Below are 27,912 nucleotides of genomic sequence, written 5' to 3' on the forward strand. Positions count from 1 at the left end.
TGCTTGCCCTGTACTCTGTTGTCTTGCTGTTCCCTCTCTCCGGCCTCACACCTCCCTCATGTTGCTTGCCCTCTGCCCTGCTACCCATGTCCACTGTATTGCTACCCCCCCTCCATTGGTCCACCTGCCCCTTCCCAATACGCCTGTCCCCCACAAAAAAACATTAAGCAAAGCCAAGTAGCTATAGCTGATGTGAGTGTTAGTTGACTTTGTTTAATGTTCTTTAGACATATTGCACAGCAACCCGGGCTGCTCTGCAACATGGCTTAAAGAAAAGAAAAGCATTAGGATGCGGTCAACACTGGCCATGTCACAGCACATTTCTTTGCTTTTTTAAAAAATCTTAAGCCATGTTGTACAGCAGCTAACGCTGCTGTGCAGCATTTCTACAAAAAAACATTGACAAAGCCAACAGATCTTCCATAGGTGAAGCTTATTGGATTCTAATACGTGTTTTAACTGTATATTGATTGAGTAAGAATTTCTATGGCCAGTGAAAAACACTTCAGTAGGAAAGATGTCATTAATTTCAAACACGATTTACTTTGCCGCAATACTGCATTACATAAAATATAAAAAGCAAACAAGTTCTGGGTAGGCACTGAAGCTATTGTACAATACACCCTTGTCACACCATGGCTGTCAAGTGCTTACCTCGAATTGAACACAACTGAAGCAGAATTCACTCTCATCAGCAACATCACAGTGAAACTCAGATCCAGGAATAGTTCAGCAACATGAAGATGGACTACTTCACTACATCTCTCGCCAGTGACAATACATCTTTTGGATTAACTACTGGTATCAACACCTATTTGAAAATGGAGACCACTGAGCACACAAAGTGTGTTTCCTCACTCCTGTGCAGAAAAAAACCCCATGGCACATATATCCTGGACATCACCTACCTTGGTAAAATGAAATGTACTGCCATCCCAGATTACTGACTGAAGAGAATACTACATCCCAGCCCTGAAAAAATATCCATATTACTCTACAATGGGTATTCTGATATGCCTTCATCATCGTCATAACCTGTGGCATCAACGGCAGTGATATCGGTGCACAAACCTGAAATTTAATCACTTGAGAAGGAATTCCCAACACAAGGAGTCATTCAATGGTACACTCAAAATGAAGAAATGCAATAAAGAAAAGATGGGGAAATAGGTTTTATGCTCCTACATCTTGGAAAACACCCCTTTACTTTAGGGCTTGTAAACATCACTGCTGAAGCTGAAAAAGGAACACATCTCTTAAAAATGCATTCCATCAATAAATCTCGCCTTCTTTCCTGTCACATCCGTCAAAAGGACACAATCCTGAAATATTCCCTAACCACTTCATGACCCTGAAAGTGTCCCTTTCTGTTACTACATAAAGTGATTTGCTGTTCCCCAGCAACTTTCATGTATTATAAATAGCACCAAATATGTACACAAAGCAGTTTATTAATCCATTGCCACCATACCTGCAGTTAAATATTAGCCATAATGGTTTACTACCATGGCATAACAAACATCTAAAATAAGACCATTATATTTGTTCATCTGCCAAGAAACCAAGAGGATGTTCCCTGAAACTTTTAATACAGGGATCACGATGAACAGTTGTGGTGCTGCCACCTGAATACAGAAGATAGGTACTTTAAAAATGGCTTAAAGAAAATCACCATCTTGATCTTTAATACTTTCAAATGCTGGGGGCAGGTGCAGTGAATTAATTTTTCAATAAAATTATATTCCAAAATTAGATAGTGGCACGTCAGCTAACAAACAATACCAAAGAGAAAGATCCCTCTTATAGTTAATAAATTGTAAATATTAACAGTGATTGATGGAGAGGTTTATATTGTGTGTTCCAAAGGAGGCTGGTTCTTTACTGGTTTGAGGTTCAGTTAGATACTAGGAAGAAATAATGGATTTGTAATATTATTACTTACGCAAATTAATCAAATAAATGTACATCTAATTTGTTAAGGCCGCTGATAGACCATACAAGACCAAGGGTTCAATAAAAGTAGGAGGGTGACTGTTCCACTATGGAGATCCGCAAAGATCCTTTTTAGAATAATGGGAAAATGTTCGAAGTGATTTCAAAATGAATTGTCTATCATGAGGGGTCAGAAACAATTCAGGGTAAATGGACTCCTTTTTTTATATTAGGGTGGGAAAATAATTAGCTCATATATGCCAACACCCTTTCACGTTCTTATCTTAAATAAGATGTTCCTAAACCTTCCTAACAAAGTTGGAGTTATAAATGCTAATGCAAGGTAGAATGGCAAACTGCAAGGAACCCTAAACTTTAGCTATTTCGTTTCCAGATAAAGCATGCATTAAAATATTGACTCATGAAAGAAAATCTGCAGTCTCAAAATAAACAGACATTTTTAAACAAAGAGCTGTTTAATGTGATCTTCTCAAGGTGGCCTGACTGAACTCTAGTTCAGCGAACTGCACGTCCTCTTTAAAAGATTTAACACTTGTTAATTGAAAAATGCATGTGTATTAATGAAAATAAGTTATTTTTAATTAAAGAGGTATATTTAATAAATCATATTGTACTTTGATAGAAAAATAATGAATTGATAGGCTATCCACTTCAAATTATGTTCATGGCATCGGGTCTATTAATATTTTTAAAGTGAAAGTTCTGGTTGCTGTGGGAGCCATTTGACATCAGTTCTGTTTACAATACATTTCCATCCATTTTGGAGTGCTCCTGAAAATCTCCCCATTACATTTGCTTTATTAGGCTTGATGTTTGTCTTCAAATTTCATATTCAACTATTTTGCTCCGACTTGAAATTACTCGGTTACTTTTCTACCGGTGGGTGGCAAAAAGGCGTAGGTGGTGGTTATGAATGCAATATAACTGGATGTAGACAAACTTTGTGATAGCATAAGGTAACGTGAAGCCCAGTTTCAGAATCTCAGCACAAGTGTTGTAAACAAATTGTCTTTGCGGGGCACTGTCTGTGCCTTGTTTCAGTAACAATGGTTCTTTTTCCGCTACTGTGTTTTAGTATCAACGGTTCTTTTCCTAGTGTCATCTGCAGGATTTGATTTACCATTGTTCACTTTTAAAGATTCCAAGAGACCTTTGATTCTTTCACTTGCAGGTCCCCTTTTTCTTTTCTTTTTATTTTTGCTTTCATTACTTAGTGCAGTTGGTAGTAGTAATGCTGCAAATCCCCATGGTTGAGAATAACTTTCAGATAATTTGCCTCGATCTGCTTGTAAAGTCCATGCACTGTCTCTGGCCAGGGCAACAAATCGCTCAAGCTGGGTTTGGTTCACATTCTTGCTGACGTTAAGGATGCATTCAAATGGATTCTGGATATACAGTGGAGACGTTTCCGGCTTATTCTGTTCCTTTCCCTAGGGAAAGTAAAGAGTAAAGTGCACATTTCAGAAAATGATCAAACATAAAATTACCAACACAGTAAAACATGCTGCTAGCGGGTAGAACATCACTTGACAAGAGCCCAAAATGATATAGTTGTGAGGTATTGACTACTGTTGCTATGCATGGAGTATTCAACGAATGAGGACGGCTGTGAATATGCCAGATTATGAGGATAGCCATAGAAGATAAACTTACATGCAACACATCCAAATGGAACTCATTTATATATTAGAACATTGGAATGTTGAGCACTCTGTTGAAGACAATGGAGTGCTCCGGGCTTCTAATGCCTGGTAGAAGCCCGGAGCATCAACATGTTGCTGTGAACAAAGGCCTCACGGAGTCAGAGAGAATTTCCAACCCCCTCAGCTGGGTGAGGCCTTTGTTTTACAAATTTGAACATTCTGCCCTCAAGGGGCGTAATGTTCTAATAGCCCTAGCGCCCCCTGTAGCAGGCTCTACCGGGCATTAAAGGCGCTCCCTTGTTTAAGACGCGGGCCAAAGCGGGCCTTTAATGGCCGGTAGAGCCTGTTAAGGAAGGCTCTAAGGCTATAATCATTATCCGGAGATCCAGCCCTCAAGCTATACAAATAAAAGCTACATGCAGAATGATATTGTACTTGCAAAGTCCTTCATATTAAAAAACTGCCATTTCCAGACAAAGACCCACTTCCAAATCTCTCGATTCATTATTATTGAAATCAATTAACTTACTAAAGAGTAAAATAGCACTAAGGAACGTTATGAATTATTGTTCGTTGCACTGCCGTAATACAAAATTATGTCTTACCATAGACAGATGCTCTTCACAATGAAATACAAACTGATCCCCAAAGATATTTCGGTGATCGGCTGGAGCCCATATTAGGGTGGTGTATTCCAATTTCCTAAGAATGTTGTCACACCTCTATGCAGCCGATTTACAGAAAAAGTGTAAATCCATTTGGGTATAATGGTGCACCAACGCTTTACCAAGTTCTGCCAGTTTTCGGCACTTCTAATACTGTCAGGTATAGAAAAAAGAGCATTGCTCCATAAGTACTGTGGTTCATTCAGGTGCTGCTTTGCAAACTCAATCAACCACAGGTATCTTTTTTACGCAGACAGTAAGTGTTACCCCAAACATGATTTTTGATTTTATATACGGGTGGTACTACTTTGTGATTATCATGTTATAATGTGAACTAATTAATAAGCACCTCGCCTGATTTGAATTACCTTATTACATTTTACAGTGATACAGAAGTAATAAGGGCCTCCGATTTTACAAATAGCTTCTAAATATTGTCTGTTTGCTTTAATACATGATGACAAAGTGAAAATTGTGTACATTATTTATCACAAGGATAGATTTATCTTGTTTGAGGACTAGATGATGGTCAGATATGTCGTAATATCTAAAGCAACAGAATAAAAAAACAATTTACTTACTGTTTTAAATCACGTAAATGCTGATTAGAGGGGACAAATGTAAGGATTTGCGCAGTACCTACCTTGCACTGGGTGACTCGCTGCAAAGAAGATTTTTTTTAAAGAAACCAGCTGCACCTAGAGTATCTTTGTACACAGCTATATATGTAAAATCTTCTAGTGGAAATGGGACACAGTTTGGATTAGAAGCTACCATGGACAGCTGCCTAATAACTGATGCTCTTCATGCCAGAGCTTCAGGAAGCTCTACCACACAGCAGTCTAAACCCTTCTATTTAGTGATCGGTTTGGTTTGATAGCATCTGGGTTTCACCCACATGTCCTTGACCTTCTGGTGTTGTATCAACACCACTGCATACCAATTCAACGAAAAGTCTTGGTTGACACTTTTACCTATTTCTATTACTGAATGAGCCTATTCTGTTACAACTATGGATCATCAAATCATGCTACAAATGGGTGAAAACGTAGATAGCAGCAAATCTAAGGAATATTTCAATACATGATCTGGTCACACTGAGCAATATCACCACATTATTTGGTAGTGGGGTGACAGAACCTGACATTACAAACACAACTCAAGTGTAGTTTGCATTATTCCGCGAAAGTAAACAAAGAAACAGTAAGATATCTTCAAAATTATATCTCTATTATCTCTTAATATTTTCCTTAAACTCCTTACCATCCACACTACCTCATGACTGCATGGGACATAGTGGTCATGTCCAGGGCAGGAAATCTCTGGTACATGCCACAGAAGGATTTCCTTTGCAGGCCCCTACCTGGGGCTGCAAGACAAGAGCTTTCCCTCCAGCCTTTTTTGATCACTCATGCCATCACATCTGAATATTAAAGCGGCTGGGGCTGAAAGGTCTGACTGTTTTCAGTTTGATCAGGCCTGGAGGACAGAGATTTGGACCAGACTAAAGATTATGAAACTCAGTAGACAAAAGGGAATTTTGTAAAGGGGAGGAGCAGCTCTCCAGGCATGGTAAACTTCTACCCCTCGCCAAGGGCCCAAAAAGTCTGTTTGTCATGGGATGGGCAGACTGCAGTAGGTCTCTTCAATGTAACCACTTTGGGGAGGAAGGGAGAGGGCAGAGATCACTGCTACACATTAGGGATTTTTTTTGTTATCTGAAGAGGATTAAGGATTGACTTATATCAGACACCAGCGGATTACTTAAAAAAATGTGTATGGGGTGGGGGCTGACAGGCATTGGCATCAGGATGCACTCCTCCACCCCAGGACCACCGACAGTCATTCTGCCTCCCTGAAGGCGTCACTGGGAACTTTACCCCATACCACTCCACAGGTGGGCAGAAAGACCACTAGAGAACAAGGATTTTTTAAGAGGTGCTGGGGGGGGTGGGGGATGCCTTAATCTAGCATGAGCAATTAATCCCTCCCAATACCAGGGAACATGACACTTTCCCCCCCTCCCCATGGATGGGTTAGCCCTTCCTGCTTTTGGGCCATTCTCCCACTCTTAGGTCATAGTCCGTCTTCCCATTTGTGCAAAAACCTTTCCTAACTGCCCCAAGGACCTTTCAGTTTACATGAGGGATGGTTGCAGTATTTTCACCTGGGGTGGTAGGCACGTGGAGAACACTACCACACCTGGGAGTTTTTCACAAATCTAGTCCCCAAGGAAATCCCGGTTGGTGCTGCTTATGTGAATCCATGCATGTTTTCTTACCCAGCATGCACTGAAAATGTAAACTCCCTGCATTAAAAAAAATATTTCCTCTCCATTTCCAAGGTGGATAACTGCAGTATTTTGGTTGTCAACCCCATGAAAGTCACTCAACCCTGAATTACCCCAGCTCAATAGCTTTTAGAAATATGTGGAGTGGGTAGATTTCCTTAGGTGCCTATCAGCTCAGACTGAATGCAAAAAAGGTGAGAATGTTTTTTTGGCACAGTTATGACATTAGTGGTATTCCACACAGGATTTACTTTGTGAGAACTAGTTCAAAGTCCAGACACCACAGCTAGCTACCCACGTTCCAAGAATTATTGGCATTCGAAGCAAAGATCCTGATGCTTTCACTGTGTTTGGGGTATTTCCTATCCTGGCAATGAAAAAATCCCCAGTAGTTTTCTTTAAATTGAATAAGGGTTGCTAGGACCTTTAATTGTCCTCATAGATTCAGAAACTTTCCCTCATAGAAATGTGTGGAAATTAAGTGATTTTACCGAAAAATGATGGCCAAAGGTCATTCTATGTAAGAAAAATTATTGGAACCAAAGTGAACCACATTGCCCTGGCCTCTCCCAAATGTCTAGCTTTCAGATATGCCGTGGGTCGGTATGTGTCCCTGGGTGCCGGCTGACACCAGGCCCTAATAAGACAGGGCTACACATAACCCAAAAATGACGGAACAGAATGGAAAAATCTTCATGTCTTCACAGTGCAGTTCCTGTCCCGGGTGACAGGCCCATCCACAAAAATGCAGTACCGATTTTGCTGAGAGAAGTTTGGAGAAGCCGGATTCCTGGATTAAGTCAATGAGCACAAAAACATGTTTTGAGAATTTAAAAAAATGTGAATATCCTGGCATTCTGGGTAATCCGATATCTGGATTGGTGCAAATAACTTGTATCCCTAACATATGATTCTTTGGTACATTTAAATTAACATGCTTAGCTTTCCTTCAGACTTTTTTATTCATTAGATTTTCCTTCATGGAGGGGTGCATAGTTGACACACAATGATAAAAAGAAATCATTGTAAGCTATGGCTCAGTTAATGGCTGTGTATTGCAAGTATTTGGATAACATACAAAAAAGACCTACATTTTATAGAAAAGTATTAAAGTTTAAGTTTATTAAGCATAAACTGTCCCAAGTGTAAAAACAATGAGGAGCATGGGGGTGTGGGAGGCCACGCATTATCATTGCTTAGAAGATTACCATTTTTTTCGGAACAAATTTAAGACTATATTTTGTTGCTAAAAAAAAAGCATATTAAATACAAGTATTCATTTCACCCCTACACCCCTTCTTCGACCCCAGTAATTCTTGTTGCATTCCACACCTGCGTAAAAATAAAACACCCCTTATAATGCTTGGTTCCATATTTGGCAACACAAAGCCTACTCAACTAACATCATTTGTTTCCTTTACACTTGAAAAGCCAGAACATAATGGAGGTAAATATTTTGCAAAACAAATTTGAAGAAAAGTACTGGAAAATATTGAACGAAAAAAAATCAAAGACCAACAAGTTTGAACCTAGAAAATTGATGTACTTTATCCAAACTTACATTAGTTTATTCGCCTTTCATCTTACTTTACCATATAATACATTGCTAGGAATAAACAATTATTTTGTCAAGTAAGTTCCAAGCCTAACCAACTTCGTGTGAACGTGTTACAATAACAGGCCAGTGATATGGGCATGGAACATAAATAGGTATTTTCTAAGGCTTAACATTACTCTAGCTCTCAAAAGTCGATTTTCTGGCTCTCCATTTCAATTTCGCTTTCATTCAATAATTTTATTAGTAGTTTGTAGAACTCTAGTGCTCCCATATAGATGATCCGGAACTTTAATAGTAAAGTGATGCGAGTCGAAGGGAGAATAACTAAAAGAAAACAACAATTCAAGCTTGTGTGATTGACAGAAGAGCTGAACTGAACTATCTGTTACTACTTCTTAAGTACACCTCAAAGCCGACAAGCAGACTGAAGTTCTACAGCCTTGATAATACAGAGATCCTCCCATCTTGACAGCAGAAGCAAGAGATGGTGCCAAGAGGAAAGGTACTCAACTGTGCTGTTGCTCGACTTTTCTAGAACAGGCAGGTTTCATAAGTGTTGCTTCATTTACTTGTCTTGTTACTACTGCACGGATAAACGTGCTTCAAATGTTTTTTTCTCCATCACTGAGCTGCTGGTGTGTCAACCTCCTGCTCTCGGGAAGCAGGTAAGATAGATAGACAATGGGCACTGTACCACTGATTCAGACAGTTCTGGGTATTGCATGAAGGGCCACATGAACTTTTAAGAGGTGGATTTCACTTTGGTCTATTTTAAAATGTCTTTGCTTACATACTGTGTAATGTCACATCACAGCAGGGATTTAACCCTTTCTGCGAAGGTTCTACTAGGTACCAGCCATACAGCAACACAGTAAGTAGGATGAATAAGTGAGATTTGTTTCTTGAAATGTAACCCTGTACAACAAATATCAAGTTGTCTGGATAAACAGGCCAAACAACACAGCAGCATCAAAGCCTAGGACAGTGACAATAGGAGGGCAGCTTCACTATAATTAAAAGATTAGAAGGAACCTTACAAGTCAAACCTGGCTGGGGACCAGTGTCCTGCTGATGAGACTAGGATAGAAACGTGTACTACAGACCATGAAGAGATCGCAGCTCCCCAAAACAGTTTACCCAGAAGTAACAGATTACACAACTATGGGGCTGTTATGAAAAAAAGCGTAGAAAATGCAGGAGTATTAATGGCAGGCACACAAGAATATGTTCTCCTGTTTCCATCTGGAGTGAGCCTAATGTTTTACAGGAGTACGACACCCCCCTACAGCTCTGTAAATTTGAATCATATATTTACGTAACCTTAATCGTTCCAACTTTTCTTAAGTAATCAATCATTAGTGCTAATGTAATTTGTAAATAAGTAACCCACACCATGAGTAACTGTTGTAGATGTACGTATTGTCACCTACGATGTTATGTTATGTTAAGGAATATTTATATAGCGCCTATCAACGCCGGTCTCTAAGCGCTTAACATAAGAACATAACACACTGATGCCCATAGAACCGTTAGCTGCTCCACCGCCTAAACTGTCACGAAAGCCCTTCTAAAAAGATGGGTTTTTAGTTTCTTTCTAAAGAGTAGAAGCTGCGATTCCTCTTTCAAGGTGGGCGGGAGCTCGTTCCACAGTTGCGGGAGAAGCACAGACAGGGCTCTGCCTCCTTTAGTTTTTAATTTGAACCTAGGTTGAATCAGATTGGAGTAGTTCCTGAGCGCAAGGGTCTCCCGGGAATATACCTCTTCAAACGTTGCTTAATGTACTCTGGGGCTTTCCCAAAGAGTGCCTTATGGGCCACACAGAGACATTTAAACTGGACTCGAAATTTCACTGGAAGCCAGTGCAGCTTCTGAAGCAAGAGGGTTCCATGCGAGTTTCTAGGCAGGGAGTGGATCAGCCTGGCTGCATCGTTCTGTATCACCTGCAGCTTCCTCAACAGCTTCTGTGGCAGGCCAAGATATAAAGTATTGCCATAATCAAGTCTCGAAATAACTGTGGCGGATGCGATCGATTGCAGGGTGGGGGCAGATAAAATGGGGACTAGCTTTCCTAGTTGCCTCAACACACCTATGCAAGCTCCGACGACAGCAGAAACTTGAGGGGCCATTGAAAGATCCGCGTCAATCCTTAACCCTAGGCTTTTTACTACAGTACCAGGAGACGGGGTGGTTCCCAACTCAGGGGGCCAGTACAGGTCACTCCAGGGATCCTCTTTGTTGCTGATCACCAGCACCTCCGTTTTGTCAGCGTTCACTTTCAACAGATTGTTAGTCATCCAGTTGACCGTGAAGCTGAGCAGGTTCCTCACTGATTCCTGGGCCTCTTTGGTGTTATCCAGCCGGACTAATAACTGGGTATCATCTGCGTAGTTGAAAATTTCGCAGTTCATACACATAAGCTCCTCCACCAATGGTTGTAAATAGATATTGAAAAGCAGGGGGGATAAAGCCGACCCCTGGGGCACCCCCCAAGTCACTTCACTGATCCCCGACAGTTGGTCTCCTAGCTGCACTCTCAGGGTTCGACCTGACAAGAAGGATTCTAGCCACTTCAGCACCTGGCCTGTGACGCCCAATTTCGCGATACGGTCCAGCAAGATGGTGTGGCTGACCGTATCAAAAGCCGCCGATAAGTCTAAGAGAATCAGGGCGCATGGCTGTTTATTATCTGCCCTGACTTTTAGCTCATCGGCGACCGAGGCCATGACTACCACCATGTTCCTCTGGATTTTCTTATGCAACGTATTTCACTCTCTCTAAAGCGCTCTGACACTTCCCGGTAAAGTATGGTCTATATAGAAACACGTAAATAAATGAACTCATCTTCCAGCCTATATTTCGTTTTGACCTGCAGGTGGCAGTATGCTCCTTGTTAATCGCCTCCTTTGTACACATTGCATCCAGGTTGCTGGACTAGTTTCGTCACCCACCTCTAATCGCACGTACCTGAAATCCTCCGCAGCACACAGGAATGGAAACAAAACCTGCAGAGCGTTCCTCTTCTCCTACCTCCCCCTCCTTATCTCTCACATGGTTCTGCTTTTGGTTCCACCGCTCCTTCCGCCACATTCAACTCTCAACTTAAAACGAATGGGACTGAGTCTATGACCTCAGTCTCTTTTCCCTCCTCTTCTCACTTTCCTCCTTTCTCTATACCTTTTCTGCCAAGGTTTCAGATGACATGTGTGACATTTTTATAATATCAGTGTAATTATGAGTGACATTCTACGACTGAGTGACTCTTTCTTGTGAACAGTAGGTCACCCACACTTAGTAGCCTCTGCCGAACACGTGTTGCCGGGCAGGGTGGCAGAGAAACAATACAATAAACAGATTCCCTGCCTTAGCCGGCCTGGGCATCCCTGGCTTGATCAGGACATGATCAATTGACAGTGTCTGTCGGGTTCTTTGCCACTACGGACCCGAGGCCTACTACAGAATGTGAGAGTGGCCCCAGCAGGAATCTTCTCCCGGTACAGTTCTCCAGATAGGCCCCTCTTTTACTGCAGTTTAGGCTGGCCCATTTTTTGGGCTCGGCCTGATCCAGCGCATGCTGGTCTGGCCGAGATATTTAGTAGGCTGCTTGGGAAATGGCGACCAGCTTACTATCGCGCGCACAAGCACACGCGCAACATGCACAGCACCTTTTTCGTCGCGCTCACAACTCGCGTTTAAAAAAAAATATTTCTTTGCGGCCCGGCCGCGGGTACAATGCTTGTTTAAATTGTCATTTGCATGCCTTCACCCCCACCCCCACCTTCGTTTTTGTGTCTTCACGCATGCCTTCTCTTTTGCGCTACACTCTGGCACAGCATGGCGAGAGCTCGGAGCACTCTTCCATCACCCTCACCCAGCGGACCACACTGCTCTGGTTTATGGCTAGAATCGCTGGTTACTTCTCATACTGCCCATTATTGTGCATGGTTTCTCAAGAGGGCTAGAGAGTCGTCTAAACTCAATGCCTTCAAGTAACCCTTCCCCGTCCCTCTCTCCTTGGACGAACACACGCACATCATTATTTTAAGGCAGAAAACAAGGTGGCGCACACGTTTTGTTCTGAAAGCTTTAACCCCTCCCATGCTGGTGACGGAACCGCTCCGTCACCAGCCACGGACGCACTGTGCTGATGACGGAGCGGTCCCGTCTCGCCCGCTCGGCGGGCCTGCGTGGCGCGGATTCTGCGCCTGCGCTGGACGTTCTGATGAGCGGGCGGGGCCGTGACGGAACCGCTCGTCATCAGCACAGCGCACCCGAGGCTCGTGACGGAGCGGTTCCGTCACGAGCATAGGAGCGCCGCGCGGGGCCCCCACCCCCTCTAGCGCTGCGGCGGAATTGCCGCTGCAGCGAAGGGTCTAAGTTGTTCACTACTGTCATCTACTGGATTTTAATAGTGTAGGCAGAGCAAGTAAAATGTTTCTGGGTGCAATGTAGTTAGGCACACACTTTGAATCAAATGTTGAACGGGGTTCTCTTTTCATGTTTATTGCTGCATTCATTCAGGAAATGAAAGTTGTACTAATGAGGCGAAACCTTTGCCAAGGTAGTAGTATTTCCGTCCCTAGCTGAAGAAAGGACTGGGACAGAATTTTATACGCCAAATGATAAAGTCTTGAGGCATTTTTTCTGACTCAAACATGGTGGAAATAATGATTTCTTTTTTGTCATAAAAACTTTTGCTTCATTATTGTCCAAATGTATTCACACCGCAGGCAGTGTTTACAAAACAGCAGGTATGTCAAGATGTCGCTTAGAGTGCAGGGAAACCCCATTTTATTTCCCTTTTTATCGTCTAATCATGCATTGTGTCGTACAGTGCCTCCTATGGAGACGCTTACAATATACACGTGATGCAAAATACTGTCCTGCTGGTCTGTTTAATAATGGAGAGTGGTGCACCTAGAAGCGCATAGTGCCGACACAGAGCATACTTAAAACTGAAGTCCAGTTCTAACACTTAACTGGGATAGATACCTAGAATAATAGAGGACCTTTAATACACGAAATGTGCATGTCTGCTTTGTGCTGTGTTCACAACTGTATATTTTATACACATTATGTAAACTTGGGGAATTAGATGGGTTTATGTCCCTGTGCTTTCATGCAAGACAAAATAATTATTTGTAGCGAATAGCATTTTCAACAGGAAGTTGTTAATGTATATACTTTTACAGAAAGTAAAGCGAATGTGCCTTTCCTTGTCTGGTAATGTAGTCAACTTGTAGCACAAGTTAATCATTTTGTTGTCACTGCATAATGGGTATAATGACTGAAGGTAAAAAAAAGTGAATGGTATAAAGATTTTTTATGGTATGATCAAACATGAAAAATTTAATTTTTTGTGATGTGTCAATTCGAGTAACTTTTGACAAAACACACTTCCTGGTTTTTTTTTTAAACAATCTCTTTATTGCATACAAAAATAGTTTAACACTAACATCTGTACAAAGGGTCACCTGCCCATTACATGTTCAAGGTAAAGCAAACTTCAGTAAGCTCGCCACTTGGTGATGGGAGGGAAACTGCAACACACCTGTTATCCAGCACAATATCCTTGTTAAGGGATACCTTCTGTGAGTGAGCTACTTTGTGCTGAAGCTTCTCCAGTATATGTAGTTCAAGTAATGTGCTGCAAGGTCTTATGTGCTCAGCGGATCAAGAGCCTGTCCTGTTTTTGTGAGTGTTTATTCAGTGTAGTAACGCTGCTGAGGCTCACATGCCTGACTGATCTTGAAGCTCCCCATGCAGATCAGGTTGGGCATGGATTGGCAAGCTGGCATCCTGAGGCATGTGAAACGCTTGCTTGAGCTCCCCGGGAATTCCGGCTCTTAGGACTATGCATATTATTTTAGTGGCTTTAAGCAATTTCTTTTGTGGTGTGCTCTTTATAAATGGTCACTAGAAATATTATGATTCTAGGCTCTTGCCACCAGAAAATACGGACCATCTCGGATATCCTTAAAAGCATCTCAGGGCTGGGTGGTATTTTCTTAAATGGTGGTATCGGAATTTGATTTCAACACATTGACAGGGTTTTTGTTAGCAGAGCGTATCTTTCTGACAAGGGGGACGGGGAGTTAAATACCAGTTGATATCGGCCTTTAGAAGGTGAAAGTAGGAATTAAATCAACTTTTATAAAACCTTCTACTTTGAAGGTAATTGACTTTGTGCAGCTCCCAAATTGTCTTTGTAGCTCTGTCAACTGTCTGAGTGCCAGTTATGTCATTCCAGTGATTCATTCACAGACCAGTCTCTGAATGTTCATGGGACGATGGGGTTAACGTTTTCTGGGCCATACATAGCAATAGCACTCTGTCATATGACTTGTATTGTATATGGTTGAATGACGAGTGCTCTCTATACCACCATCTACTGCCCTGTTGGGTAGAGTAGAGAAGTATTGAACTGTGACTGTAAAGTGCAATTTCACTAGATGGCTTTCTTGGTGCTATATAGCAGTTGTTTCTTTTATTTAACTCGATAGTATCATTTTATTGATCTTGATGGGACACCAGGTTGAGTGAACCCACTGGGATTCCAACCTTTTGTTCATGGGATAGAAAACATAGATCCCTGCAGGGGAGGAAGCATTATTCAGATGTGTCACCAAACTTGGAAATAATTGGTCTGCAGGTGGGTGATATTGTAGTAATTAAATCCACTGCTTGTGTTTGTTCTCTTGTAAGAAACTTAGCATTGTTTTACGTTCTAAATGAAGCAATGGAGCGGTTGGTTGATTTAAAAGGCTGGGGTAGATTTATTTGTTTTAAAATGTGTTCTGTTGGGTGCTTTGGGGTGTTATTTAAAAAAAAGTCACTATTGGGATATCATTATTGAGATATGGGTGTCTTTTCATGGACAAGAAACCAGGTTGAAGTAGTACCAGGAATTACCTTTTTTGAATACATAAAGAAAGACATTACTTGACCCAAAAAGAACATACACATGCTACATCTTGTTAGGAAAATAGAGCAAGAAGTAGCTCCTTTGGTGTTTGATAGCTGTGATCAGACTGCTGAGTGATTTGCCGGAGCCAGCAGACTGATCTCTGGGTGCTCTTGCTGCTTTGGTGGTTGACTGGATTGCTTGTTTTGAGCAGGCTATGTTGCACCATCTGCCTCACTCATTCATTGGAGTTTAATATCTGGGTAAGGACACACTGTCAAGATCATATGTATGTAAAGTTAGGGGTCAGGTAATGCCATAACTCTGTAAGATGCAATATTTTATCACCAATTTAAAAATCTGTTTTGCACCTAGCCCACATTGATCTTTCCTCCTCCCTCTGTGACCTAATGTTCCCACTTCTGATTTCTGCCGCATCTGTCTTTAGTTTGCTTGGTCCCAAAGTATGTTTAAATAAGACCCTCTTGTGATACATTTCACTGGTAGCACAATTGTGAAATTTTTGTTTTAGATGCCATTTTCTTACTCACTGATCTGGACACAACCTGTTTTTGTGACAAGTGTCAGTGGAACTGAGTTAGGCCATACTTGTTGAGTGGCTTAAGAATTGTTAAAGTATGTTTGAGTTTTCTCAGTTACCCTGCTCTGCCATAAGGTGTTCCCACACGCAATAGGTCCAGCTACCTTATTAACATGCAGAGTGGTAAGTGTAACAATGATCCACCCTTCTTTGAAACAGCCTGTCTCCTAATGGAAACCTTGTAGACTTTATTTTCATTAATTTTATTGCTGTGCATTCATCATTCTCTTTGAACTAAATAGCACACTATTTCTTTGCAAGTTAGAGGTGTAATAAAGTCTCACCAAAACCCCGAATATGTAAGCACCCAGTAGTCACATAAGAATTAAGTTATCGAATCGCCCTTGTATATATGGATTCATAGAAATTTAAATGACCCAGAAAGCGAATACTCCATGCTCTCTCCACTAGCAACCACACCTGTATTCTTGGTCCCAGGGAGTATTTCTTCAGGCTTAAGGTACTTCCTCTCAACCATAGTGCGGAAGTCTCCAGAGTCCCTCAGGGCAGGCACTTTCCTCCCATTGACACAAACTTCCTATTAGGATGAATGTTCTTCAGAACATCTGGGCTCCTCTCCATAGCTACTAAGTTTAGCTCAACCGGTCCTTCTTTGGTATCTTCACCTACGTACAACATGCTTGGTATCACAGGTGTCGCCTGATCAGTACTCCTATGCAACCTTTTTTCTACTTCACTAGTTGTGTGGGTAAGATGATTTTAAACAGTTAAAAAAAGTCATTCCCTTCCATGAAGGCTTCTTTACAAAGTACGTAAAATCCTTTACATTTTAAAAAGTGGCAGTGTTTGTTATTATTTGATACAAGGAAGATGCTACAGGTCTTTGGTACAATCCAGGCAAGCTAAGGGAATCTCAAAGGTATTCCACAACAGAGGCTGGAGTAACAGGATAGACACAGAAATACAAAAAGTGAGAAAAGTACCCATCAGCCCACTCAATAGTGGAGGCTCGTCATTTGGGATTTTCAAATGTAGAAAGTTGGTGTCCAACAAACACTGCCTCCAGTTATTACTGAGGCTAGTTTAGGACCCAAAGGTTGAACCCTCAACCTGAGCAAATGACAGCACAAGTGGCTGAAAAGGGCTTAGTTGCAGTGCTCAAAGAAATAAGAAAAAGTGAGAAAAAAGGAGGATAATCCAAGTGATTCTAAAAAGGCCTATCTTGACGTCAACAAGAAAACTTTATTGGGTGTGCCCGTCAAGATGGTATGGTTAAAAACAGAGTGACAATAGCAAGAAAGATGGTTTGCTATTTACCCAAGATGTTGTCTGGTCAACATGTTCCAGCCTATCAAGGCTTTCGTCAGGACCTATGTATCACTACTGCAACACTTACTTCATAACATGTAAGAAAAGAAAAATAATATTTCCATGGGTGGTGTGTCCCCTCCCAACTCTGTGGGATCAGGAGCCTCACCTCACCTGGCGACAGCTCAGGCTAAAGGAGGCCACGCACTCTCCGTCGTTGCCTCTGGCTTACCCCCTCGGCTCAGTTTAAGCCAGAGGCAACGACGGAGAGTGCGTGGCCTCCTTTAGCCTGAGCTGTCGCCAGGTGAGGTGAGGCTCCTGATCCCACAGAGTTGGGAGGGGACACACCACCCATGGAAATATTATTTTTCTTTTCTTACATGTTATGAAGTAAGTGTTGCAGTAGTGATACATAGGTCCTGACGAACACCTTGATAGGCTGGAACATGTTGACCAGACAACATCTTGGGTAAATAGCAAACCATCTTTCTTGCTATTGTCACTCTGTTTTTAGCCATACCATCTTGACGGGCACACCCAATAAAGTTTTCTTGTTGACGTCAAGATAGGCATTTTTAGAATCACTTGGATTATCCTCCTTTTTTCTCACTTTTTCTTATTTCTTTGAGCACTGCAACTAAGCCCTTTTCAGCCACTTGTGCTGTCATTTGCTCAGTTTGAGGGTTCAACCTTTGGGTCCTAAACTAGCCTCAGTAATAACTGGAGGCAGTGTTTGTTGGACACCAACTTTCTACATTTGAAAATCCCAAAGGACGAGCCTCCACTATTGAGTGGGCTGATGGGTACTTTTCTCACTTTTTGTATTTCTGTGTCTATCCTGTTACTCCAGCCTCTGTTGTGGAATACCTTTGAGATTCCCTTAGCTTGCCTGGATTGTACCAAAGACCTGTAGCATCTTCCTTGTATCAAATATGTATAGTTGGGGGACAAGGTGCTGGTAAGTCTATAATAATAACTCCCCTTGGGCCCTACTCTACTCTGTAGCTTTGTGTAGTGTTTGTTATTACCCATACTTTAAATTAAAACAAATATATTTTTACCTTAAGCCCCATCTAGATCAGGTACAGCACCTCACTGTTAATGAAGTTGTTAATGCCATTGGCAGATTGTACTGGCAGAACAGATTAGTACTACTGTGTATGTTATTCCTTGATTTTTAGGTCTCGCCTGAGCCAGAGCATGCACTGATATGGCGAGACATTTAGTGAGTGGGCTTTAGAAATCAGACTACAAGCTTTTGCTTGTGGCCTAAAGCTTGCGGTTACGCGCGCGCGATCAGTCGCCATCTGGCTTTCCTTTCGCTTACTCTCCCAAGCGCCTCGCTCACCCCCTCCACCACCACAGAGCGCGTCTTGTTTTTATTGTTCCTCAGCTTGTTTTCTGGCAATTGAGTCATAAACATTTATGATCACAATTCCATATCATGAGTTTTGGCCCCCAGCTCGCCGTGATCTTTGTGCGTGTGTGTCATAACACAGAAATTGCCTTTAAGGACCTCCCCCTAGCGCTTGTGTTACTCTGACTCCTTGGATCAAGTGGTGACCAAGGTCGGACGTACACAGAGCACACACATTCTATTCTACTCATGTGTCAAACCTTGTTCAGGATCTATTACTTGAGGTGCCGATATCCATGCGTTTCTTTCCTCCTCTCAGATGTCCCCCACTGCAGTCGTTTCTGGTAAGCCTTGCGCTCATTGGTCTTATTTAAAAAGGCTGCTTCACTTCGGGGAAAGCGACGCATTATTGTTTGCTGCTTCGGATACATTCTTTGTGCTCCAGGAAAATAAAACCCTCTCATCAGACTGGTGTGCCTGGCCGAGGTCTACAGGGCCTCTTAGCGCTATGCAGCAGCGCTGTGACTTCACAAGACCTTTGTGTTTATTTTTTGGAGGCACTTTTTGTTCACACTTTTAAACAACCCTTCCAGATAGAGAGGGGGACACAACCACGCTCCTGGTGACACAGTCGTCCGACACACAGGGGTGCAAAGCGCCCACCCACTAGGAGAGCCCTGCCTACTTTGGCGAACACCCCCACAAGACCATTAACACTTATATACAGATTTTGTTGAGCACTTGCAATTATTTCCTGGTAACGAGAGAGCAGGCAGGTTCTTAATCTTTCAGCCCTAATGGGAGAAAATATGCTAATCACTATAATGTAGAGTTCACCCTTCGAGGAATATTGATGAATGCAATAAAAAAAAACGTTGTTTTTGTGTCCTGACTCGTCTTCCCCTAACATTGTCGATTTACTGTCATGCTATCATTTACAGCATTGAAGGCGACAGTGGAAATGGATTTGCTCAGTGTTTTTTGTTATATTTAACAGATGTTACATTTTGACTACACAGCCGAGGCTCATTTATTTAAGTCAGCATTTTCTCATTCCTCAATTTGGCCAGTACACATGGGCACATTTTTTTGATGTCCAAGCGCCGTTTTTTTAAACATATTTTGTATTATCAGCTAGGGGTGTCACTGCGCTACATGGCTTTGTAGCACACATCAAGTCTCTAGATCTAATTGTCATACAGCGCACATCTTGTGCTGTCGCTGTGGGTGCTTCGGGTTGGCCTACGAATATCAGATCTAGCCATTCTGTAAATCTAGGCATTTCACCTCCAAATGACAGCTTCAAACAATAATTAGAATATTTAAAATAAAAAATAAAAAGCACTGTTATTCGCTCAAGTTTCACTTTGCTCTACATCATGCAAGGGGACAGCCCCAATAAGCCACAGAGCGTGTATTTCACAAAGCCCTGTATGTTACGGGGATGTGTTTTGTTTTCTCCAGCATGACTGGGAGCCACAGCAACGCGGATTTCACCTATAAAGCAGAGGTGTGTATGGGGAGAGGGGGAGCAAGAGGGTAAATATCCCTCCGTATTGTACCAGGACAGTTACTATAACATTCTTACCATTATTTGTTCAGTATTTCGTCACAGGGAAGTACTATGTAGGAACTAAAGGAATAACAAGTGTATTACAATGTGTAAACGTTGTGCTAACATTTTGTGCCGTTCTTTACAGAGTCTGGCAAAATATCACAAATATTGTCACTTTCCGTGGAAAAATACATGTGTGTGGGAGCTCTTTGAAAGCACTGACAGCATTTTTGGCATTTTAGAAACATTTTAGGTGGTAATAGATAGAGCCAACCAATTTGCATTTAACTTTTCCCGAAGGAAGTCCTTGTTTTGTTTTTGGACTAGTAATGACTGTTTCTTGCTAGAAAGCGTCCCTTTGCCCAGAAAGCTTTGCGCACTGAGACCTTCAGGTCGCGGCCTCACATCCAAACAATTTGGTCCTACTGGCTTTGATTTAGACATATAATACGATCCATAACTTCATATTTATAATATGGGTGTGCGAGAAACAAAGTGAACAAATCACACATACAGCTGTTTGAAATAATAAAAAATAATTTTATATTTTCTTTACAACAAAAAAAATCTTACACATATACATTTTTCTTATAGGGTTTGCTCCAAAGAAGTGCAAATAAGAGTGTTTTTAGAAGTGCTTGTGTGCAACGTGATCAGAAAGGGAAATGAAGTAATACAAATTAAAAAAAATCTATAAACTTATATATAATTTTCACAAATGGATTAGAAAGATCAACTTAGCCAAAGTCAATAGCCCGTCTGAAGAAATGGATTCCTTCGTTAAATGTCAAAAGTTCTTATACACAGAGCACTGGTAACTGAATCATAACGCACCACACATGCGGACATGTATATTTAATCCAGGCTAAATGATTATTGTCAAAGTTTCGACCTGACTGTTGAATGAGGTGAGTTAAGCATTGGCATAGCCAATAGGTCTCGCCTTTGGGACCTTATAAGTGTTTAGCCATGCAACAGTTATGTTGTTGCAGTAAGGCTATTGTGCTGCATAACTAAATACTTATAAGGTCCCAAAGGCGAGACCTATTGGCTATGCCAATGCTTGTTTGGCATGTATTTAGAAGCTTCGTTCCGCGGCTGGACACCCACATCTGTTTGGTACTATGGTTTGAGCAGGGGGCCCTATTTTACAATAATTATTTGGTTTGTGTGGTTTTGAGTTTTGGTCTTCAAATCTCTGAAGTTTGGCTCGAATAGGAGTTTCTATGCTACCATGTCATAATATAGTGTGAACTCTACACCTCCCATTGTACACTAGCTTGTGCCTGTTGAAATACAGCTTTTATGTGTCTGTCCAAGCAAAGCGAGAAACTGGAACTACACGGTTTTATCACACTTCAGGACATGGATCTTTTGCATGACAATCTTAGGCAGTGCGTTAATGCGGGAAAATTACCGGTAATGCGTTATTCTAACACAAGATGTGTGCCACTTAGCAGGGGTGATTGCCTTTCATTTTCTATCCCTCTCGGACATACTTTTTCTCTTTGTCGTATTGTCAAGGAGTTTCATCCGAGATCGCCTGTGCTCTGATTGGCACTTGTGTCATTTGATTTGCTTCTGTTCCCTTCCTGTTTTCATTTTGAAGATGGTGGCTGACTAGGGCACAGCTGTGAGATCACCTACTGCTTCTCTGAAAAGGTGCACAAGGCGCATCCATGTCCACCTCTTTCTGGACATCTGATTTTACTGCTCAGTTCCCCTTATGGCTCCGCTATGTTAATGTGCCTATTTGCATCACTCCCTATCAATGACATTTGCTAGACCACTGTTACCATCAAAGAGTCGAAGACACTAGGGACATAGCTACCAAGGTTTCAGATCTCTTATGTGTGACATTTCCATAATTTCTGTGTAAATATAAGTGGCATTCAACGACTGTGAGCAACACCTTCACCTGAGCAAAAATCAAGAAATGACAACGATGGAAACATATAAATATCAGAAATGTTACCCATTTGACCAATGAGAAACTCAAAGATCTTAAAACTGCTGCAAAGCACCAGAAATGGAAGAGCACTAACCGACATGACACACCAAGAGTCTGTACAGGCATAGCTGCCAAGTTTTCAGGTTGCCTCTGTGTGACATTTCCATAGTTTCAGTGTTATGAATGACATTCTACTACCTAATGTGTGACACCTCGAGTGACACTCCTTCAACGGCAAAACCAAGCAATAAAGTAAATATAAATCGACACCTTTAGAGCAATGAGAAGCACTAGCCTGACTACATGGTCCATTCAATCATCACTAACCAAGAAGTAGCACGACCAAACCAAGTTCATCCTAACTTTATTAACCCCATCGCCGTGGGCCTAATTTGGGATGGGGGCGCGCTATGCCGCAGTGCTCATGAAGAGCTTGGCTCGTCATGCAGCACGGTGGCGCTATGCTGATGACGAGCTGAGCTCGTCATGACCACGCACGTTCCAATGGAACGCCCAGCACAGTAGGGGAATTATCCCCGCGTGGGCGTTCCGTAACGGTCATGACGAGCGTCATCAGCACAGCGCCACCATGCTGCATGACGAGCTGAGCTCGTCATGGGCACCCAAGAGGTTAACAATATCAGAAACAGCCAGCCCACGCAGTATGTTCACACCTTGTACACATCCAGCAGATTAATCCCTACTCAATGTGCTTTAACCCCATCTAAATCAATCAGCCCAGTCATTTCAAAGAGTTTCTAGCCCCACTCCCATCCACCAGAATCAGTGTGGCCCAGTCAAGTCCATCGCAGGCCCAATAACAACCACTAGAAATAGCCTTGCTCTGCCCAGCCATCCAACCCAGCCTGTTCCTACTCCCATGTACATCAACCAGAACCAGCCTTAAATAGGGTTGCCACCCGGCCTGATCAATATTTAAATGTCTTGGGCCGCACAAAAAAAGAAAATCATCTCAAGTCAGTATTTGTTTTCCTCTTATCAGTAAATATTTAAAATGGCAAACATAAAAACAAAGGACTTCAAAATGTGTTCAGGAGATACCTTAATGGTTAGTGACTGACAATTAAAGTAAACAAAATCAGAGAAGCAGTTTTAATAATGAACAGGCACGATTTTATACAAATCCTGTTTACTATGTTCAGGCCTTAGCTGAATCTTAAAATGAGAACAAATATGGTATTAATTTCTGTAAAGGTGGCAACACTACTAGCATAGCCCAAGCTTACTTTAATCCCTTTCACTGCCCTACTTAACTCACCTGTGACAGAGTCACAAGTTCCGGCCCAGTGACTCACTTGCAGGCAGAGCCAGGGTGCTTTCATGGGGCCTTCAGGGCTGGGTGAGATCATGCGGTGCTCTGGAGTGCTGCCGTATTGAATAGGAGACAGCCAGGGCCTAGCATGGGCTGGCTGGCTTCTCTCACGTATTGGTGCACCCTGTTAATGCACCTCCTGTTTCAGGCCAGGAGGACAGTCCAGCACCGCTCATTGTCTTTGCAGTGGGTGGCAGGAGCCCAGCTGCCTTAGCTGGGGGCAATCAGTTGGCACTGATCAGTAAAACACTGAACACAAGTTGTTCTCAGAGGCAGTGACCGCTACCCTCCTAGGTTGTCACCCTCCTGGATTGCGCATGGATGAGTCACCACTTGTTAAAGCAAGAAAAACAAAACTGCCGCCCCGCCACAGTACCTGCTCTTGGCCAATCCCGCAGCGTGGTCACATTGAGGCAGGCCCCGTGTTGTATTGGTAAAATAACATCAGGCAAGGCACCATCCCTGGATCCACATGAGGAACACAAGCACGCTCTCTGCCAGCAGGACCAAATCGTCTGTATTCATGAGAGACCACGTGGTGCTCCCTCTAGCTGGGCAGGGTGGCTCTTGTCATAAAATTGCTTCAGTAACTGAGTGATATCCCAGGCTGCGGCATGGTGCAAGGTATTTAATGCTCTTAGGGTGAAAATAAAGTTTAACGCAGCCACTGTTGGAATATATGATAATACAACGCTTACCTGTACCACGCATGGCTTTACCACGCGTATTTTACTACGCATGTGTCTTTACCACGCAGCATTTGAGCACGCAAGACTGTACTCCGCCATATTTACGTTACGATAACCAGCGTCAAAACACGTCTTTCAAAATAGAGATATGACTTCTATTTTGACGTACACGCCACGTCGTTGAGGCTTTTTCCTTTCTCTCAATTTGCACTGAATAGCGTTTTTTTCTAAAGTTTTTTTTTTTTTATTCCGCTTTTTTTTTAGGGGGGGAGACCCCCCCAACCCTCCTTTTTATTGTCCCTTTCTCCTAATGATATACACGCAGGACGAAGCGAAGGAACGAAGACTGGAAGCAATGAAGCTTGCGTTGTAAAAACGTTTGTGGAATGCACCCACGGTGAAAAGACGTTTGCGTGGTAAGTGACCTGTTGTAAACGTAACGCGTGGTAATGCGTTCGTGGTAAATGATGTTTCCCCCACTGTTGCTAGGACAAACAGCATGCAGCTGAGCAGAACATCGCGCTTGCTGCTTTATTGCCTTCGAGCCTCCCCTCTTACAGCGTGCCTCAGGGTGGTCCCTGCAGTGCTATATTCGAGTTTCTAATGCATTGTAGTGTGGTGATGTGGCCACTAGCACTAAAATGCGTTAGTCTAACCCCCTAAAGCGTGGTACTTGGCCGGGTTGTAGGGAGTCGTGTATAACCCTAGCAAACCTAGCTAGTTGCAGGAGGGAGACCATGGAGCATCTACCAATACGTCCTCCATGGAACCAACAGGATCTGGAGGGTACGCCTGACATGACCACAAGTGTTTCTTCAAATTTTGATTTGCTATTGAAATGTACTTTTCCTGTGTCAGTCTGAAGCCTGAGAGAGCCTGTCGGGCGTATTGTCACATATGTTTATGTGGCATGAGAATCCATGAACGCCAGAATTTGAATGGATTCATTTAAGGATTTTGGCCACTAATATATCGCCTGATTGCCCTACTGGCATTTTAGTATTATCTGAAGGTGCACTGAATACCATTCTGTAATGATCCCAAATAATTCACAGTACCCTGAAGTGCAAGCACTTTATAAAATCAAGCCACCAATTGTTTCAAGTGCATTTTGGTGTCAGAAGTTATAAAAAAGACCAAACAAGTTGATGGTAGTTACTTTTTTTTAACGTCTTTAGAATTTCACCCAGTACGACAGCACAATCCATAGACAAAGTCTGAAGCAGAAACCACTACACTCTCGATGCCGGCGGATATAAGGAGAACAAAGCAATACTTTACGACAGAGTCGCTCAGTCCACTATATGTGTCACAAGTTACATCAACATAGGCATGCATAGTGAGAATGCCATAAAATACAAATTAATCGTGCCAGGGCGATGGGCATAATACAACACAAAACAGTAAGCAGTAACAGTTTCCCAAACAGTCGGGTATCCTAACGGGCTTGTATGACAGAAGATGCTGCGGTAGACGGGCATAGGGTGTAAAACAGAAGACAGTACTATGAGAAGCTGATGCGGAAAACACTATAGAAGTAGGTCAATTTATATAGGCAGGGCCTAAGACTGGGGGCAAAGCATAAGAGTAACTTATACACACTATATGGATCACTTATACACACTATATGATCCCCCAAAGGCCAAAAGCAAAATCGGGGACATACCAGGAGCAAAGAGAGCCTCAAGTGTCGAAAGAGAGCAGAATCAGTGAGACGGGTGACGGAACAGTACACATGGCGAATACTGTAATTATCGCCATTCTATGTACAGAACAGCGGAGGAGAAGGGGTAACGGGGAAAAGAGCAACCTGTGATAGTGGTTAGGAATGGCAGGGGAGGGTAATGAGCATTAGAATCACAAACTTGTGTAGGCGCAGATGTTGGCCTAAAAGTCCTCCTCACCCATTGCCAACAATAAAGGTAGAAGAAAGTGTCATGGGTGTGAGGGCCACAAACTTGTGGAGGCACAGACGTTGGCCCAACAGCCCTCCTCACCTATTACCATCCATAAATGGAAACCATATTTGTAGGTACATTTCTAGCTTGTCCTGTAACTTGTATGTCTCTCATATTAGGTGGCTTGAAAGATTGCGGTCAACCGTTTGTCGTGTGACGATTTCCAATGTCAAAGGATACAGATCTTAGCCGCAGTCAGGGCCATTGAGAGGAGATGCCGTTCATGTGTCATTCGGGCTGGGAAATCAGCAGTGTTGTGTAATATAATCAGCTGTTGTGTCGACGGGAGTGGTATGTCTAGAGTCTCGGTAAGAGAGTACCAAACCCAGTGGCACACGGCTGGGTAGTCGTAAATGATGTGTAAGACATCACCCACCCTCAGACCATTTTCAGCACTCTCTCAAAGGTGGGAGGCCTGGGTAGGAGACCTCGATGACGACTGGCATCAAGCCCAAACGGCCCCTAGAGAGTTAGCTATCCGTATGGTCCAATTGAACTAGTTACATGCCGCTTCTTTGAACCACCAGCGATTGCATCAAACTGGTAGGGCATACCAGGCTCATTGTGCTAGGTGCTCCCTGGTCAAAGCTGATTTCTCCATATAGTCTGGGCTTGCCCTACACGGACCCACCTTGTGGGAGGAAACAGGAAGGGAACTATCCACGACCCTCGGGGGCCATATGGATCTCGCTCCCAGAGCAGCACTATTGGGTCTGTAGAGCATGTTGGGAGACAGAGAATGGAAAGAGTGTTTGTGGGGGTGACCACGTTAGTGGCCAAAAGAGACATGACCAGCAGGTGGAAATCACTGGATCCCCCTTCATTGGTGCAATGGACGAGGGGTGTGTACAGGTGTGCTTGCCAGGAGTGACCAATCAATGAGGCACGGGGATACCCACGGAAACACAAGATCTGGCGCAAGAGGTGGGAATATGACGGGTTGGGTGAGCGGGCTGTCTGCCACAAAATGACATAGTCCCAGAAGGAGTGGGGTGAGGTGCCTGTACTATTGTATTATTAACCGGGTATGCACTAATCCAACTCCTCAAACTGTATAACTAGTTGCTGTATTGTCTTATTGTATTACTGGATGTCTCTATGTGTCCAACTCGTGAACATTTAATGCCAATATACGGAGAGTGCAAATATGGGACAGCCCAGCGGGCTATCTTTTCATTGCGAGTGTGTATTGTTTGACAGGGTGTTATCAGTTGGAGATATGTCAAATCTATGAATATAATGTGACAGCATTCTCAGTATTTTTGTTGTACATGAACATTGTTCTCTCGCCAAGAGTTTGTCAATGACCACATGTGCATGTATCATCATTCTCTACTGCCAAAATGATAAATAAAGTTTTAAAAAAGAACAAAACTATCATTTTTAATACATATATAACTAAAGCATGAAGTGGTAGCACGCTGTCATTTGGAATCAGCAGATTTTCCATAGAAATGGCCACAAAATGTCCCACTGTCATGCAGTTTTACTGATAAAACTATATTGTGCACAAACAACGTTTGGAAGTCGAGTTTCTGCAAATATTTGTCATTTGCACATTACCAAGTAAAGTGTTCAGATTTTTTTTGCTCCCATTTAAATATTTGTGCATTACATTTCTGAATTACAAAAAAAATTGCTTTTGTAATTCCTGGTATATGTTTTTAATACTTGTACTATTCCTTTACAAGCTATTTAAATGTTGTTTTAGAAAAAAAAACTGACATTTTACAGCCCTTTGTTTCACAATGATTGTCAGACAGCTCACTTGACAAAAACCTCTAACTGTTGTACTAGAAAGAAGTAAACACCATTTTCCAGGATAAGATGAGCAGCCATTAGTAAAAGGACAAACTGACATTTGACCTCTGTCCTTGAACAGACAGCTAATGTGCCAACATAAAAATAAGATGTAACGGCATCTTTATTGCTCATTCACTTTCTGAAAAAACAGAACACCTGCCCCTTTTCAGCTTAAGGTCAGTTGCGAGAACGGACCAGTAGGTCCTACAAATAGCTTGACCTGTTTAAATCTGACTCGCCGTATTGAGTGGATGGGTGGATTTTTTTAGGCCTTTGCTTATTGCTATGCTTGCGTGTTAAATTTGTAGTTATGAGGTGCAACCCAGGCACAGGCAGTGCCAACAAGTGTAAAAGAAAAATGACAAAATAATGAAGTAATACTATCA

The 27,912-nt window shown here is 42.4% G+C and overlaps 1 protein-coding gene across 1 annotated transcript in view; it reads right to left on the bottom strand.

The window, feature by feature from the left end:
• Positions 1-2,389: 2,389 nt before the first annotated feature.
• Positions 2,390-27,912, bottom strand: part of MTPAP (mitochondrial poly(A) polymerase) — a 141,711-nt gene continuing 116,188 nt past the window's right edge. The window contains exon 9 of the mRNA XM_078663387.1: positions 2,390-3,383. Within this exon, the coding sequence (XP_078519513.1) occupies positions 3,015-3,383 (369 nt within the window). The 3' untranslated portion in view covers positions 2,390-3,014. The remainder of the gene's footprint in view (positions 3,384-27,912) is intronic.

The sequence above is a fragment of the Lissotriton helveticus genome, chromosome 10, assembly GCF_964261635.1.
Source record: "Lissotriton helveticus chromosome 10, aLisHel1.1, whole genome shotgun sequence".
In the NCBI taxonomy this organism is placed as follows: Eukaryota; Metazoa; Chordata; class Amphibia; order Caudata; family Salamandridae; genus Lissotriton; species Lissotriton helveticus.